The sequence below is a fragment of the Argiope bruennichi genome, chromosome 4 (genome assembly GCF_947563725.1).
Source record: "Argiope bruennichi chromosome 4, qqArgBrue1.1, whole genome shotgun sequence".
Lineage (NCBI taxonomy): Eukaryota > Metazoa > Arthropoda > Arachnida > Araneae > Araneidae > Argiope > Argiope bruennichi.
Genome location: NC_079154.1, coordinates 70900419 through 70919897, shown reverse-complemented (window position 1 = coordinate 70919897; position 19479 = coordinate 70900419). Strand labels below are relative to the sequence as shown.

Sequence of the window (19479 nt, the reverse complement as noted above, 5' to 3'; positions counted from 1 at the left end):
TTATCATTCATTGAACATCAAGCTATTTTTTAATTCAAAATGGCTGCCAAAAAAGGACCAAACACTTATTTAAATGACTCTTATAATAACAATTGAAGGAAACAAAATTTATGCTACATTTTTACTATTTCGTATACGATACTAAGAGCTACGATATTACGATACTACGATATTTCTTTATACGATGAAGAAAGTATAGAATTCGTCGAAAATTCGAACTAGGGAAATGAGTTCGAAAAATACATTTTTGGTAAATATCCGCCTGTCTATCTGTGACGAACTTAACTCAAAAATGCTTTGAGTTAGATGATTGAAATTTGGTATACCATCTTTGTACCAAATTTGCAGATTTCAAATGGTGAGTAAAATCTGTTCAGAGGAAGTACATCTGTTTGGCTATTCAAATATAAGTTAACACGATAGTTACAAAACGAAGAGAGCTAGACAAATGAAATTTGGTACACAGATTTAACATCTATAGTGTAGATACCTCTCAAGTTTTATTTACTCTCAAATTTAAATCTAACAAAGAGTTGTCTGTCTTTCGGTCTATAATTTCAAATACATGTAAACGTGATAATTTAAAAATGCACTGACTTAAGTAAATGAAATTTGGTATAGGATTTTGTGACTACAAGTTCACATTTTTGTTGATGAAAGCGTGTCTAAAGCAAAATTCGCCTTTTGTATACTATTGACGCATGGCAAGAATTAATTCCCAAAATACTCGCCGAGGATGACACGATAGATTCAGTAAAAATGCTAAATTCACACCAAAGGTTAAAATTTCGTAGCTACTGTACGTTAATGCCTTTTAAAGTGTTTTTTGGCACGACAAGTTTATTAAAGTGTATGCGAGAAAGTTTTGAGGTGAACATTCCCTATGGTTATTATTTATTTTCCTAAAAGCAACCAAAGCAGTTCATTCAGTTATCAGAATAAAATTGCTGCATCGAAAGATACGAAAGACAAACATACAGAAGGTCATATTTTCATCGTCATTATTGAAGGTCAATCTTTTCTCACATTGTAAATTATGTAAAAAAAATGGCTTGTGTAGTTTCAAAATGCACCTCATATAAATGCTTAGTCGCTTAACATCACAGTCACAATGCTTTTCAAGAACTGTATGCAAGAAAATGTATTATTGGTTTTGAAAAAAATGTTTCAAATTCACTTTTGTGCTATTTAATTTTCTAACATAATTGCTTTTTTTTTCCTTTTCAGAAACCTATTATTACCTGCCGGTGTTCCTGCAGAGCGCCAGCATGCGAGGTTTATTGTTAAGATCTACAGAGCTGACGGTTTGCCAAGAATGAATGCAGGAATTGTTGCCAACGTTAAAAAGGCTTTTACGGGTGAAGCTCGTGATCTTGTTGATCCCTATGTCCAAGTATCGTTTGCTGGACTCACTGTAAGTAACCTGGATATGTATGAAAATATTAAAAATGTATAATAATTATTGAAATGCGAAACAATTTATGATTTCTTTTCTGTAAAGTAATTGTTTCAAATGCTGTGAAAGACTTAATATTTTAAAATCTATGGTCTTCGATACTTACTGCAAATTTATTAAACATATATTGAAACAACTTTATTCTAAAACGTACCCAAAGAAATGTCTTTATAGCAAAGACAAATTTCAAAGGAAAACTCATATTAAAACTATTAAAATACAGGAACACAAGACATAGAATGTCCTATTACATAATTCAAAATTTTTGAAAAGCGATTCTTAGTATTACATAGTCATTCATGGATTGCTACAGAATTCATGGCTTTCATTTTTTTTTTTTTTTTTTTGTCACTGTAGGATTCAGTCGAGCTTGCAGTACAAACTTTTCTATACTTGATGAGTCAAAACACTTCACAATGATCAATTCTAAATCAAATGCTCTTAATTCAGAATTCTACTGAAACATGTTTTTTAACAAATTGTTCTTTTTCGTAAAATATAAAATATTTACTCGCTCTTTCTTCTACGTTAACTGACATGGTAATGTTTTTATAACCTAAGCGCCAATGCAACTTCATCTATAGTTGTATAATGAATAGAAAATAAATTATGGGCAATAAAAATGTTATTAAAAAAATAAAATATCAAAGATACTAGGCAATTAGTTATGTGGATAGCTATCTATTCCATAATTTATTACTTTCTAATTACGTGGAAAGCTATCTTTTCCCTAATTTATTACTTTTTAATTACGTGGATAGTTATCTATTCCATAATTTATTACTTTTTAATTACATGGATATTTATCTATTCCATAATTTATTACTTTCTAATTATGAATATCTATCTATTTCATAATTTATTAATTTTAATTACGTAAATATCTATCTATATCTATTCCATAATTTATTACTTTCTATTATGAAATATAAAAAATATTTGAAATTCCTTAAATAGCTAATATTAGACTTGCATCTAAATATTTAAACATAGTCTTTTGTGACCGTCTAACTATTGGCTAACAATTTATGGCAAAATATAAATTAGTGCCAAACAAAGTTTAATATCTTATAAGTCATTCAAAAACGTATCTCAGATTTTATATCCAAGAATATCCCGTCTCTTTCTATAGACTAGAACAATTTTGCCAAGAAACGTCACGCCTTGTTAGCTGAAATCGGATCCGATTGACATTAACCGGATCAGCCCAAGTTACACCCTCAACTATTTTATTAGCCCTCAATTCGGTTTTCGCCATCGCCGGCACTTCTATTGTGTTATTTCTAAGATATCCTTTTCGCTTTCCGAGTGATGTTCCTTTCTTATAAAAGGAAAGGGAAGGGAAAAACAGATAACTAAGTGGAAAGTGCTCTCTTTCTTGCTTGATTCAGGAGGTTTCCAGGAAGTCCCATTGAGATATATTCCCCTCACGTAGAAGCAGAGTGCCCCGTCACTACAATTGTAAAAGAAACCAGCCAGTTTTTGTGTTTGCACCATGTTAGGTCTCTTTTTGTTTCTGGTCAGTCTTAATAAACATTAAATCAAGAGGATATGTTACCCGAATATAATGCAATCCAAAACTTTTTACTACTATTTAAATAAGGGAAGCAAAACAGTTTAAGGTGATTTATTCAGTATGCTTTCGATGCATATGGTAGATAATTTTCTTTTAAACATTTTATGGAATCATTTATTTTATTCAGCAGTAAGCGATCGACAATGCGTGAAAGTTTAATATGCACATATAATTAAATATGCATATACCTGTGCGAAATATATCAAATGTGCAGTACAATATAAAATTCTTATCCTACTTTAGGAGAACGAATACTTCATTCATGGCAGTTGTATGGATCCAACTCAAACACTAGTTTATAATGGCGAAGACTGCTTTAACACGTTCTCTGCCATGATTGATACCTGTGATTTTAACCACTATCTAATAAGATGCTTACTTATTTGCTCTCTTTTAATTGTATTGAGTATAAAATATCGAATTATATAGTACGTATGAATCACAGGGGATTCATGTGCTGAGCAACGTGTTAAAACAAGGAGATACAGACTAAGCGTAGGATTGCTTTACTCGCGTCAAATTTCACATTGACTGAGAACTTTTGCTGTTATGTGAATGTGAGCGATATGGCAGTCAACGTATTAAAAAAAAAAACAGAGGTAGTGGTCGCCCAAAAACATTCTCGCCTGCTCTTTAATAACCTTGTCACACCAGAGAACGTCTTACATGGTACTGCTGAACAATAGTTACGAAATATTAACATTTCGTAATTGAATATAGTATTTTTACTGAATCTGTCTTGTCTTCCATGGAGTTATTTGTCGATTAAACCCTGGCATGAGTTGATAGTACCCAATAAATCGAATCTGTATTTTAAACACGTTTTTCTCAACCAATTGAAAACAAAATTTGACATAAATCTGCATTTGTAATCAGAAAATTTCATACCAAATCATACACATTAAATGATTTGGTATGAAATTTAATCGCTTACTTAAACTCGCGATGATTTAAATACTCATTTATTTAAATCATCGCGTTTTGGAATTATCGCGTTTACATGATTCTGAAAGTACAGACCGGCAGACAGTCAGATAGTATGTGAATTTGACTCAGAATTTTACAACTGCCTAAACTTTAGATGTTAAAACTGAGCCACGAATTTTTATCTATCTAGCTCTCTTCATTTTGTAATAATCGTATTGACTTATATTCAAACAGCCAAACAAGAGAACTTCCTCTGAGCATATTCTACTCGAAATTTCGCGGAAATCTGCAAATTCTGTGTAAAGATCGTATACCAAATTTCAACCGTGTCTTTGTCAAAGACAGACAGACGGACATTTTCCAAAATTGTGTATTGCGAACTCAGGGAGAACTAAAGCGTGGAGATTCGTCAAAATCTCACGTTCGAATTTCTCGGCGATTATTATAATACATATACTAGTAAACTATATTACGTATACGTGAGAGTAAAAAAAAAAAAACTTCTAAGCTTTCATCCCTTGCTTTAACTTTTCTAGGAGGGCCTTCTATTGGTACTAGTCTAATCCACTTTTACTTTCCCTCTTTATATCATCATGTGATCATTCACTTCGCTTTTTCATTCTCACTTTTATCGCAAAACTTGATGCGCGCTCCAGCGGGGCACATCTAAACTCTCCCATAAATCACTTGGCGAGAGTCAATTATCAAAAAGCTCAGAACTGATCTATCATCTCAGGGCCTGTGTTTTATTCCAAAAGCATTAAAGAATCGTTTGTCATATATTTCAGACACCACTGAAATATGTGACACTTAAGGAAATGACATCACCAACAGATTTTAGAAACCGATTTAGAGTAAAATTCTCTACTAAGAATGAAGTGAAAAATCTCTATACATTTTTTTACCACAATGAACTGTTATTCAGATAGCATATCAAGTGTTTACCTAATGAATATATATATATATATATATATATATATATATATATATATATATATATATATATATATATATATATATATATATATACGAAGAAATTATCATGCCTAGTACCTGAACAGTCATATAACTTCTCAGGTTCAGTCTACTGATTCAGTGCTTGTCTTTAACCCACCATGGGAATTGATTCAGCGTATTTCTCACATATCTTTCTTTAATTATGAGGGAGAGTCAAAAAGTAAAGAGACATTTGAGAAAAAGTGCATTTAATTTAATGATAGAAAACTGAAACATGCATTATTTTTTACATAACCACCCTGGACTTCAATGTAGTCTTCCCAATGTTTCACAGATTTCTTTTTTGAATCCTTAGGGTAAAAGATTTTTGTTTGCATCTGTAACCAGTTTTGCACCGCAACAACTTCTTCATCGGTTGCAAATATTTTTCCCCTCAGCGCTTTCTTCAATGGTTCAATTCATATGAAAATCACTGTAGAATCTGGACTATATGCCTGGTGTTCCCACACTTCAAATCCCAATTCCTTAATTGTTTTGCCCTTCCATTGGGCTGAATGGGCCGAGCATTATCCCATTGACACCTTTTTTGCAGCTTTCCACGACGTTTGGATTTGATTGCACTTGCATTCTACGAATAATTTCCGCAGGCTTAACATCTTCCACAAACAAAAAGCGAATCACTGTCTTCATTTCCTCCTCTGTGCAGATCGACAATGGATCCGCCATATTTAATGGTCTGTTACACTCCAACGACTAATGCGGGAATGAGAGTGATACATTGCATAGAAATGTTGCCGACTACGCTAATTCAATGCTGGATACTACCAGTGTTACCAAATCTTGGAGAGAAAAATTGCAAAAGTTCCTTTACTTTTTGATTTACCTTCATATTTTCAAAATCACCAATGCATTGTATTACACATATAATTTCTACAAAGTAATTCGGCTGCTGATGGCTAATTAGGATGGCTGATGGCAGCTCAGGAACTTTGGGAAAAAATGAGGTGTTTCAGAACTTCCCACACATTTCTGTGCTTGTAAATACTAGAATTACGATCCATTAGGGACAAGGGACTCACTCATTAGGATCTATTGTCATCAAACTTGTTACTGCTGAATTTGAGAAATAGGCTTAAAGTAGAATTAAAAATACATAATGCTTTTTACTCAAATGAGTTTATATGAGTAATGGTTATTCATTTACATTATAATCAGAAAATAAAATTAACTAAGGTTTTTAAATTTTTCCTTAGTTATTTTTCTTCAAACCATCATCTATTTTCTATCTTTCGGTTACAGGGTAAGACATCCGTGAGGAAGGGTACATGCTGCCCTACTTGGAACGAGCAAATCGTCTTTACGGAGATGTTCCCTCCCCTCTGCCAGAGAATCAAGATTCAGCTGCGGGACAACGACCCCGTCAACGATGCCGTCATCGGCACGCACTTTGTAGAACTCTCTAAAATTTCCAACGAAGGCGAGAAAGGTGAGTATAACCGACAATTTCAGAAAGCATTCATTACATTAAGAAGAAACTCTTGGATGTAGTCATTAATGTGAGGGCATAGGCTCACGATCAGTGTAACTGCACATGTAGTATAAATAATTAAAAATGTTAGTGATTTATGTTTCAGAAAGGATAAATTCAAATAAGATTTGATCCCTATGTTTTCAGCCGAAAAAAACACTTCGATTCCTTATCTAAAAGCAATAGTTTTCAATGTGTTGATATAAAGATGAATCACTGTTGACTCGTCGTGGTTAATCCAAATGAATGATTAGGTCTCTTAATTTAACAGATGATATATTGTTCTTCCAGGTTTCTTGCCTACTTTCGGTCCTTCCTACATCTACCTGTACGGTTCCCCTAGAGATTATTCTTTGTTCGATGAGCACACTCCACTGAACGACGGCCTGGGCGAAGGCGTTATGTACCGGGGCAGGATCCTGATGGCCGTGAAGACGGAAATCTTGGACACCCTGGACGCTACCCCGTCCTGCGTCGAAGTGGAGATGGCCAACCCAGTTACTGAAGTGAGCACCCTCAAGACTTCACTAACTACTTATTATTAATCCATATTGTAATAGTTTAGTTAGGTGAAAAGAAGTTCAGTTATTCTTCAAGGAAGAACACCCGCACTGAAATCCATTGCGAAGTTACTCTTCGTAAATTGAGAAATAATAACGAAGAGTAACTTCATTTGATGGATTGAAATTTCAATAGTTCATGAATTGCATATGTATATCCATAAAGTTCTAGTGGATAAATTTCGTTGACTATTTCACTAGTATCTATAACTTTCGCAAGCATTTCAGATAATAATAATTAGACCTCTTCAATGTGTTTTTTCATATTTTGTAGGAAGAACAAAATAAAAGCTGCACAAGAAGTTAAAGAAAAAACTTCAATAATCCTTGAAACATTTTTTTGAGTTTCCTAGCGCTCAAGTCAGGCATTAATGGAAATATATTAAAACCTAAATTTAAGTCTTAAATGTAAAGTATGTCATGGGCCGAATAATAATTTGTTTACTGTTTCAAAATTGTATATAAACATATTCAATGCCATAAAGCAACTTATAGCATGCTAAAATAACAATAATAATTTTTTTCAGATTTGCTAGCTAAAAATGCAACGGCATAACGCCTGATATTTCCAGAATCGTTCGGGCAATAAGGACCGTCATTTCTCTGACGCTTCTATTATAAATGAGATTATTTCATAGTATTCTGTAGTAAAAGATAGAAACCGTATAACTGAGTATATTACAAAACATGGAAGATGCTGATAAGGGATTAATCTTGTCAAATGTCTATTTTTATCACACCTTAATTATGTTTTATGGTATTTTAGTTAGATAATATCTTCTTTCAGAAAACCATAGACATTCTGAATCCCCTCGTCTCTTTATCTTTGCGTTATCGTGAATAAAAAGAAATCATAATTTCCCATAGAAAATTTCCAGCAGTTGATTTATAAACTCTCATATAAACATCTTGAGCATCATCCATATAGTTATGTATAGTCACTACACACATATTAAAGGCATACATTATTTTACGACTAGCAGTCGTAAGGCCTACCTTCCCACAGATTTCCATTTTACAAAAGTCGTTACTTCCTTTTAATTGTATTGGGTCTTATACTATCTTTGTATCTCCCATTTGTATTTCGTTGGAGAACCGATTTCGTTTCGGCCAAGGTGCGAATACAAGACCTTTTCCTCTAGATAGCTGTGTACAATTTATTATATATATATATATATATATATATATATATACAAGGTGATCAAAATAAAAACACCCCTACTCTGAGCTCTCTATACAACGCTTACTTAGTAAAAAGTGTAAGTGTAAAGGGTCCAAAAATGTTGAGCATACTATTCAAGACATGGGAAAACGGATTACGCAAAAAAAGTTCAAAATTACTGATAAAGTCCAATCGCTTTAGTCTTGCCTTTTGTTTTTTAAGAAACAAAATTCAAAAATCAAGAAAAGGTATTATTTATTTGCTTTTTACATTTTTCACTTCTTAATAACCAAAGACATTATCGTTTTATTTCTGCTCATTGTGCAGAACATTTGCAAAATGATAATGATGTGTGGGAAGTGAGAATTTGTATTTGCACTTTAAGGTATGTAGTAGAAAGATACATCTTGCACTTACTGCGCACTTTTGAACTATCAGAGCACGTTTCAGAAAAAAACTTTTTCATAATAATAGAAAAGAACCAATTTGAATTACAGCCGACTGTTGATGTGTTTTGAAATATATCCAATTACATCATTTGAAAAAAAATTATTGCTTGCATTTCAAATTGTTTTGTGAATATTCATTGCAGGGGGATTCGATTTCCATTTATCATTCTTCAATAACTAAACAAGGCGTATAACGACATTTGAAATGCGAATTACGTAATGGAAAATTACAGAAAGTGTGTGAAATTCGAACTATACAATGCTCAGTTAAATGAATTTGAAATTTTGTTGACATTCTCCAGAATTTCTTTTTATTTCGTTTTTAATAGATATTTTCGCAGTTACACCCAACTGTATGATGCTCCAAATTTGTTCTAGTTAGAGAATCTTTTTAACTTTAATAACAGAGGACTGAAAATTTCCTTGATTACACGAAACTTCAGCTTTTAACTATAATTAAACGGAAAATTTATGACTCTGTATTAAATTAATAAATAATGCTATGAATCAAATGCATTCATTCTACAAAACTGAAGATTCTTAAAGAGAAATGAACTGAGTCAACTATAGAAAAACTTACGCTGCTTAGTCCAATCATTTCGAAGCAATTTGAAATGGTACCTTCCATTTAAATGACAAAAGCCAACGAAAACTTCTACAGTTCTTATTATTGATTCCTTCTTTTAAAAAAATATTCTATAGTAAAAGTATACAAAATGCAGTATGTTTCAAAATTCTAAGTACTTTTATTCACAGGGATGTTTTGGACGCAATGACGAATTCCTTCTCTTTGGCTGCGTACTCGAGTCGTCCATGATCGACAGGAAAGTGGGAGAAAAGCCTATCTACTTCGAAATTACTTTAGGTGCGACTGAGAGGTTTAATTTATATTCAATAGAATTTTAACATTTATGCGACAGATTTCCTGTAAATAACTACTATTCTTCGCCCATCAGGAAATGCCGGCAACACCCTTGACGGATATCGTTCCGCCAGCAGAGGAGATGATGAAGACCTCGACTCTGGGTCGGATTCTGGAGATGGATCTTTCTATGGCGAAACGTCTTGTCCTATTCAGTCCACCACTCCTCCTCTCAAACCAACTTCTAGAGATAGGTAAGATGACTGATATATTAGATCGACAGTTATATAATTGCGGATTTCACTGCCAAATGAATATAGAGGTAGATTTAGGTGCTTTTTTGTATTAAATTCAAAATCATATTGTTGCTTTACATGCTAAACCACAATGGGCATTCGTAAGAATATTGCATCGATCGGTTACACAATTCCCTTTTGGTATTAATTAGAAGATGTCCATATTGCCTCGAAATGTCCAATATTATTACGATATCCTCACTATAATTTCTGACATTCAGAATATCGAGGAACATTGTGGATATATCGGAAAGCATCTTTTACTAATATGGATAAAAATAAAAAGAGTGTTTTAGCCTTGTTTTACTTATATCAAAGGAAGAATAATTTATTCTCTAAAAGGTGTGGAATATAAGCACATTAGCATTAATTACCAATTAATTCTCTAAAAATTATGAGCCGCGTTTTCTTATTAGATAAACAGTCAATGCCAATCTAAATAGACTAGATAACAAGAAAATCGATTAGAAATGAATCGACTAGGGAAGAAAACTTTGATTGTATGAAATTATTGTATAATTAATGTAAATTAAGTAGTGAAAAATAAGTTATAAATATGAAGTGATATTATATAATAATAAATGCACATAAAAATATAGCGTATTTAATGCATAAAAATAAAATAATTCAAAGTGAACAGAATACTTAATGAATCAATAGATAATAAAATAAGGGTATTACATCCAACATTGGTGAGGAATTAAGCAGTGGTTTTTTAAAATAATTTTTATGTTGTATATAGAGACAATTTTAAAAGAAAGGTCATATCAAAATTGAAGAGCGAAATTTCGTTTTGATGATTTTTCTCTCACAGATGGGCAACGAAATTTTCTTTTAGTTGAAATCAAAGACAACGTAAAGAAGGAACTAATTACTAGGGATCGTAAAAAATTATGTATCGCCTATATATATATATATATATATATATATATATATATATATGTTTTAAAAAGCATTCATTGGGAAATTAAGCACCATAGCAAAAAGCACCACAAAATCTTATCTTTGCGCAGTCAGAGTACCATTTATTCTGCTCTTAAGAAGATATTTAAATAGACAATTTCGAAATTTCATGATAATTTCAAAATGTACTTGGTTCAGAATGTCGTCGCGAAAAAACAATTTTATGCAAATATAATTTTAACAAAAGTGAAAATGACTAAAAACCTTTGAAAAAAATGTACAATATGCTATTTAATATTGTACTATGATAAATTGTATTTTATTTTTTTTTCAACCATCCATAGTGACGTTGTTTTCAAATTATATATTCGTAATCTTTATAGCAGTATATTGGAAATTTGTTCATTAGGATTACAGAGTCACAGAACTTATTTTGATTCTTATTTTTTCGCAACATTTATGGTATTTTCCTGATGGAGATTTAGATTATGAAATTAAAAAATGCAAAGATTATATAGCAGTATGGTTGTAAAACCTATTATTCCATTAAATCCATCATCCATTCGAAATAACCTTTCGAGCTAAAAAGCAGAATCATTCAATTCTATGTTCAAACCCACTTAGTGCATACGGTAAAATGATATACAGTATAAACAGATAAGCAATGTTCCTAGCTTTCTGTTTTGTCTACAGAGCTAACAGCCGTCCTTGCATCAGAAAAAAAAAGTCATTAATTGGCACTCTTCAAATATAGAATCTTGTGTGCTTTCTCTCTTTCTTTTTCGTTCTCATAAGTTTTTTTTGACGCTTTTTTCTTTAACTGCCCTTTTTTAGAAGTTAATAAGTTCACCAGAAATATTAGTTTTGTTTCATTTCAAGCAAATCTCTTATGCATATAACTTTATGCTCATAATTCCTTCAACATATTTTTAGACATCCAATTGTAATACATATTAAACTAATGTTACTTTAATAATTTGAAATTTATTATTTTTATTTTGCGTATTAATATTTATGAGTCGAGTTCCTTGATATCTAAATGCCATTAAAAGCGTAAATGTCCTAATAATCCGTCATTGCATATTTCTATCACATTTGTAATTGTTGTCAATCACACGTGTTCAGTTTACTAAAAAAATCTTTTTTTTTTTTTAAGACTTCACCAACGAAAAAAAATCATGCGATTAAATATTTGATAAAACAGTGAAAATGATTCGCATTTCATAGCAATAATGTGAATATTGTTCTAAATTAAGCAACAATATTTTCAAAAAATTATCAAAATTTAGGAAAGATTATTTCCATGACTAAACTGGTTCCTATCTCTCAATTTTATCTACAAAAATAACAGACGTCTCAAAATCAGTAAAATAGATTAAAAAGACATTTCTTTTTTTAAATGATATAAAAATTATTTTTGCCCAATTACATTTTCAGAGAGTTTCACGAGAAATCATCAATTATATAATTTTTAATTATTTAATACTATTATTCAATTTTTAGGAAACACTGTGAAGTCGACAGTATAAATATTTTTGTATCAAATTTTACAGATTTTTGCTAAACGGTTTATATAGTTATACACGCATATTCTCCTTTTTTGTTAGTAGACATAGATAGAATTTTATTTCGGCATTCGTGTTAAGATAACACTTCTTTATTTTAGCATTTCATATATATGTTTTCATAATTTCTTTTGATACAGAAAAAGAGAATTGATAATCCAGCAAACAGTGCCGCCGAAATTTTTCTGTTTCGGATAAAAAATTATTATTTCCAGAGAGGAAAATAAGAGTAGAAATATCACTTTTATGTTAACTGTAAACATAGAAAACAATACAGACATTAAATCCTACTCATAAAATAATGTTTTATAGATAATATCTTGTCTAGAACTATTCGTTTTTGAATTGATTAGCTAACGTAGCAACTTAATTTTTCCTGTAATAAGTCCCAGTAAATGTATTATAAAGTATTTATGAAATTGCTGTATCTCATTACTGAGATTAAACTCGGATAAAATGTACAAAATCGAATAGTTATTTAGAATGCTTTTATTGCAATCAATTTAAAATATATTTTATTTTTTTAATTTTTAAAAAGGGTTTTTTTTTTATTGAGCACAGTTTAACATCTTGAGGGTAAAACGAAAGAGGCTGCTTAAAGTGTTTTTCAAACTGTCGCACCGAATGTATTTTCATCCGAGATAATAAAAAAGTTTTCGAATTTTCTTGAAAAAAAATATTATTTGATTTAATTTTGTATTACAATTTGTCAAAGATAGGTGCGTTAAACAGGAATTTTAAACGTTTTATTCCCTTATATAGGCCATTTTTTTATTTGCTTACGAGATTCATATTTCCTATTTCCAGTTGACCTGTTAGCAACTGATCAACGCATAGAATTATGTGGAATATTTCCATTTGCTTAGATTTCTTGGAAATGAAACTTCTTAAAACAGGAATTCTTGGGAAAAAATATCATAATAACTTTTCAATGTTTCCACGTAACCGAAAAAAGAATTTTTGTTCGGTTCTACAGAAGTGGCGTTGCCATATTGGCTTATTTAAAACTTTGCTGGCCTTTCCTAAAGATAGCTCTTAATAGTATTTATTTGGACTAAATATCATTTAAATCCTTTTATTTTCATTTATGATTTTTTTTTACATATTTTTGACGTTACATTGTTTTCAAGTCAGTTTATTCAATTTGATTAAAATACCTCAGCCGCCTCTTTAAACGAAGTATTACAGTTTCTTACAAGAGCAAGATTTCTTCCCGGTTATCTCAGGCTAACTTTTCAATTGAAAAACCGTTTATGTTATCATTCCTAATGTTAAATTTCACATAATGTTTTTATTAATAATAATTTATGGTTGGTTATAATATTTTAAAAATCAATCATTTAAGAAAATCTGCGGTTTTTAATTTAATCCTTTAACTGAATCTCATTTGAATACCTGTGCATTTAAAATGCATTAGAGTGATCATAATTATCCATATTCTGGCCACCAGGCTAATAACGAGTTCAGTAGTATATAAACAAGTTTAGAATTGTTTTTTTTTTTTGTTATACTTTAATGTTTATTCAATAACCAATATATGCTTTATCTATTTAATTAACCATTAACCACTAATTAATTATTTCTAGCATTATTCTGATTGAAAAAAACTAATTTAGCATTAATTGAGTTTAGCGTTATTCTGATTTGTAAACTAAAGTAGAAAGTCAAAAAAAAATGTTTTTTACTAGGGAAAAAAATTTACAAAAATATAATTTAAAAATCCATTTTTAATATTTTAAGAGGGTTTCAGAGAAAAATAATGTAAGTCAAATATATAATTTGACATTCCCGTCTTTATTGATTGGAATATGTACTAATCTCACGTTAAGCGACTTAAATAAATTTCTGCAATACCATTGAAGAGAAGTTTTATTGTACATTAGATGAAAAGTCGATCATTTTTCTTTAAAAACATAACTTGATGAGAATGATTTATAAAATTAAAAATGTATCACATAATAATAAAAAGCTTTTGAAGAAAAATTGATAAAAGAGTATGATGCATGTGGGAAAAACACAAAAAGCAGCTGCTCTCAATAGAAATTCAAATATTTTGATAGTTATCAAAGTGATGAAAACAATTCCTAATTTTGTCACAATAAATATTCAAAAGCACATGATTAGCCTGTATTCTATTATAATCTTTTATTCCTATGAGAAATATTGATCACCGAAACTTTTACTTTATCGAAAGCAAATAGATAAAAAATCTTATCTCTATTCTTCCCGAAGTATATATAATTTTTATCAGTGAAATAAAAATATTGCATTTACGTAAGAAAGTTTTATTACAATAATGGACTATTTTCTAGAAACTTTTATAATATCAAATAATTATCGATAAGCAAATAATTATAGATCGAATAACAATTATTCTGAATAAATCTGTTAAATATTATCTGTAAATTGGTGGAGAATTCTTTAATTAAAATTCTGGACTTTCTATGACTCAAAAAGGGGTTCGTTCTAAAAATGAAAAATGTATTCTACGATACCCCCTTCCACCCTCCAGGGCATTTTTCAGACTTTTTTTTTTTTTTTTGTTCATGATTATTTTCGTTTACTTTCTTTGTTGATTAATTCGGTCGAGATTTAACTTTCCGAGTTAATTGCTTTGCTTGGAAAAACTGTAGGATATATTGCAGCATTGAAAAGAGGCAGTCGACTCTCCCTGGCCGAATGGTCATAGCACTGGTCTCTTAATCAAGAGATCGTAAGTTCGAATCCCACTAGAGACAATGCGATTCACAGTGTGTGTAAATATTTAATTCCTTGATTTTATATTTTCCTTTATTTCATGTTCCAGAAGATTCTGGACATTTCTTTAGTTTACCAGACAAGTGTTTTGGACTTTCCTTATTGTCTCCAGAGAAGTATTCTGGAACTTTCCGTGCTAGTATAAAAGAAGAGGATCTATCATTCACTGTATTCTCAGTTCGGAGTTCCGTTAATAAATTAGTTTAGCTCTACCTCTTGTGTGTGTCATTGAATTCCACTCTAAAGAACCTACGTGACAATATAATCATTCAGGTTTTTCTGAAATACAGAACCTACCCTTTCTCAAGTCATGGAAAGGTCATAATTTTCATTATAAATATCACCACCAATTTTATAGAAAATGGCATAAAACTTTCCCCTTTGTTTTTATTATAATACTAGCCGCCTTTGGCGACCAGCCGGTTCGCCAATCTTAATGTTCGTTAAAATTTTAATAATTAAATATTTTATGCAATTCCAACTTTAATAGATTCTTCAGCAAAATATTTTAAAACTTCAAATTTTGATAGTCATATAATTCACTCATAATATTATAAAGGCCTTCAGTCATAACGTGATATGTATCTCTCTAATTTTCTGTTACCCCTCGTAGAATTTATGCTTTAAATTAAAGTGTAAATGATTCATCTGCAATTAATATAATAATATTTTTTACTGAAACAAAGCATTTTTTTTAATAATATGGTTACTGATAATAGAGTCACTGAGCGTTTAAACTTTATGGACACTAAAGAATATCTTTCTTAATTTATGTAATATCTCAAGAATTTGTCAACAAAATTTTCGCGGATTCATCATGAACAGATCGATTAATGAACAATGTTTATTTTTAAATGCATCAAACACTAAGAAAATAAAATGAATCGTTTAAAATAATCGGTCTAAAACAGGTTTAAAAAAACTACTTAAAAAACGATGTAATTAAAACTATAAGCATATACAAAAAAATATATAACTAACATAAATACAATTTAATTACAAAAGCATGCAACTAACCTAAAAATAATTTAAATCATTGAAAACAGGTTTAAAAAAAACTACTTAAAAACGATGTACTTAAAACTATAAGCATATACAAAAAATATATAACTAACATAAATACAATTTACTTACAAAAGCATGTAACTCACCTAAAAATAATTTAAATCGTCTGTTGAAAGTGGTTGTCATGACAACAATCAGAACAATGCGCATGCGTGAATTTTCTTCGGAAACTTCTTTTCCCTTTCCAGCTGTGTTGCCATAGAAACCGGCGCACAGCTGTTTACACGTTTATGTTTATCTATTCAGATTTTATAATATCTAATCAGAGTAACGGTGAATATCAGTGTATTCGTGTTCGTCAATAAATGTTAATTTTTTTAATAACATGATTAACGAAAACAGAGTCACTGAGCATTTAAACCTTATGGGAACTAAAAAATATCTTTCTTAATTTATGTAATATCTCAAGAATTTGTCGACGAAATATTTTAAAACTTCAAATTTTGATAGTCATATAATTCACTTATAATATTATAAAGGCCTTCAGTCATAACGTAATATGTATCTCTCTAATTTTCTGTTAACACCCGTAGAATTTATGTTTTAAATTAAAGTGGAAAGAATTAATCTGCAATTAATATAATAATATTTTTTACTGAAACAAAGAATTTTTTTATAATCTGATTAATGAAAATAGAGTCACTCAGCGTTTAAACTTTATGGGCACTAAAGAATATCCTTTTCAATTTACGTATTATCTCAAGAATTTGTCAACAAAATTTTCTTAGATTCATCATGAGCAGATCGATTCATTAACAATGTTTACTTTTAAATGCATCAAACACTAAGAAAATGAAACGAATCGTTTAAAATAGACGGTTTAAAACAGGTTTTAAAAAAACTACTTAAAAAACGATGCACTTAAAACTATAAGCATATACAAAAAATATATAACTAACATAAATACATTTTAATTACAAAAACATGCAACGAACCTAAAAAAAATTTAAATCCAGTCCGCATCGGTTGATAATAATTCGTCAACACAATGCGAAATTCAGAACACAAAGCGCATGCGTGAATTTTCAACGCCAGTTACGTAACGCAAATACGTTATTTTTTTTCTACGCCAGTTGGGGTAACGCTATGCGGATTAGAAATTTTTAATTTCCTTTATTCTGTTTTATTTTTATTCAAAAGTTCTTCAGAATGAATCTGAAGGATCGATTAATTAACAATGTTTAATTTTAAATGCATCAAACATTAAGAAAATAAACAGAATCGTTTGAAATAATCCGCCGAAAAATACTAACCCTAGCCTCATTACTGTTGGGAGAAAAAAACCCCGGAAGCCTTACTCATTTGGCGGTGGCGAAAATGGAAGATTTTTTTGGCGGAAAAGTTGGCGGTGGGGAAAATGGAAGATTTTTTTGGCGGGAAAGTTAGTTTTTAATTAATAATTAAAATTCTAATTAAAATTTCAAAAAAAGGGACCCCAGGTGCACATTCCCGACCTCTAAGGTATACATGTACCAAATTTGATAGCTGTATGTCAAATGACCTGGCCTGTAGAGCGCCAACACACACACACACACACATTGAGCTTTATTATAAGTATAGATATAGATATAGATTGCATATATTTTTCTCACTGAATTTTTTGACCGATATACTTTTTTTTTTAATTATTTTTGCAACTAACTTATTTCGCCACCTTATGTCACTTAGCACTCTATAAACTCTATAAATTAAGCATTGTCGCTTAACTATAGATATACTTTACTTCCCTGACTATATGAGATACCTTAAGAGGGGTTGAGTTTTGCTTAAGAGGGTTTGACCGATTATCCTGTATATTCAGACATTTTAATCAAACTTCTCTCACCTCTATTCTTATAATCTACATTAAAAGAAATAGCTATTTGTGCAATGAACTCTGTGAAAGATTTCAGTATTTGCTCTGGTTTTCTATTATACAGGGTGTTCATTAATTATTGTCGGGTTTTCCGTACCTCATAACTTTCGAATAAAAAATATTACGCAAAAACCGATTACGTATTCGTAAATTACAACTCAAAGAATTTTATTAATGATATTAAAGTGTAAAGCTTGCACAATTTGCACTTTGTAGGTATTCAGCTAAAGGCGATTCTTTGAGTTGTACTTTAGAAAAATACATAATTCTTTGAGTTGTAATTTACGAATATATAATTCTTTGAGTTGTAATTTACGTATTCATAATTCTTCGAGTTGTAATTTACGTATTCATAATTCTTTGAGTTGTAATTTACGAATACATAATCGCCTTCAACTGAATGCCTACAAAGTGCAAATTGTGCAAGCTTTACACTTTAATATCATTAATAAAATTCTTTGAGTTGTAATTTACGAATACGTAATCGGTGTTTGCGTAATATTTTTTATTCGAAAGTTATGAGGTACGGAAACCCCGACAATAATTAATGAACACCCTGTAGATTATTAAAGTAATAGAATAGGTTATTCTATTATTTTTTATGTCAGCAATTTAATTTGAAGCAAAAGTTTTAATCCACCATTATTAATGAAATCTCCTACACCCGTAATAGAAGCGAAAGAAACAAAGAAAGGCATTTATCACATTGTTTATTTGGTAGCAAATTTCAAAAATAAGAAAAAAATATCTGTTTCTTTATAAACTCTAATTTAGTATGCAGAACGAACTCACTTTAAACAGATAGGAATTAATTAACTACAGATTAATAGATCAAATAAAAGGATTCATTTATTGTTCAGCTATGAAGGAACATGTTATGCCCTATATCTCGTATAATGATGTGTAACGTATAATAAAAACTAAAAGTTAATTTTCATGAATTCTCTATATATCTTCAACACAAATCGTACTGCATTAAATATAAGTACAAGACAAAGAAGAAAGAATTATAATTTGAAAAAAATATGTTAATTTGTTAAATTATTATTTTTTTATTTTGTAGACAGTATTATTACCTGCCATACGGAGATAATAAGCCTTGCATCTGGGTTCGTAGCATTTGGCAAGATCACAGAAGAAGAATGTACAACTCGAATGTTTTGGCAAACATTGGAGACAAGCTGGTAATTTCTATTTCTTATGTTTGAAATATCCTCTCATTGATTTCAGATTTTGTTGTTATTTTATTTGAATTACACTATATTATTTGATTCATTTCAAATCCACTCATAAAATCTCTATAAAACTTAGAAAAATATAACTCTGATCTTCTACTAATAAAATTGTATATCATATTGTTAACTAATATTTGAAATGAAAAGTAAACTTCATTTAGTGTTAAATGCTTCACTTCACTTAATATGTTATTCATTTAATATGTTCAAGTGCACTTCATTTAATATGTTATTCGAAACAATTTACTATATTATAGTATTCACTCTACAGTTTATCTATTATTACTTATATTTTTGAACTTACTCTCAGTTTTACCATCGGGTCT

The 19479-nt window shown here is 30.2% G+C and overlaps 1 protein-coding gene across 2 annotated transcripts in view; it reads left to right on the top strand.

Annotated features, from left to right (window-relative positions):
- LOC129965499 (otoferlin-like) overlaps nucleotides 1–19479 on the top strand; it is a 515039-nt gene that overhangs the window by 437291 nt on the left and 58269 nt on the right. For both annotated transcript variants that reach the window (XM_056079452.1, XM_056079451.1), the window contains exons 14-19: nucleotides 1228–1414; nucleotides 6216–6402; nucleotides 6736–6950; nucleotides 9372–9480; nucleotides 9572–9731; nucleotides 18982–19102. In XM_056079452.1, the coding sequence (XP_055935427.1) occupies nucleotides 1228–1414; nucleotides 6216–6402; nucleotides 6736–6950; nucleotides 9372–9480; nucleotides 9572–9731; nucleotides 18982–19102 (979 nt within the window). The remainder of the gene's footprint in view (nucleotides 1–1227; nucleotides 1415–6215; nucleotides 6403–6735; nucleotides 6951–9371; nucleotides 9481–9571; nucleotides 9732–18981; nucleotides 19103–19479) is intronic.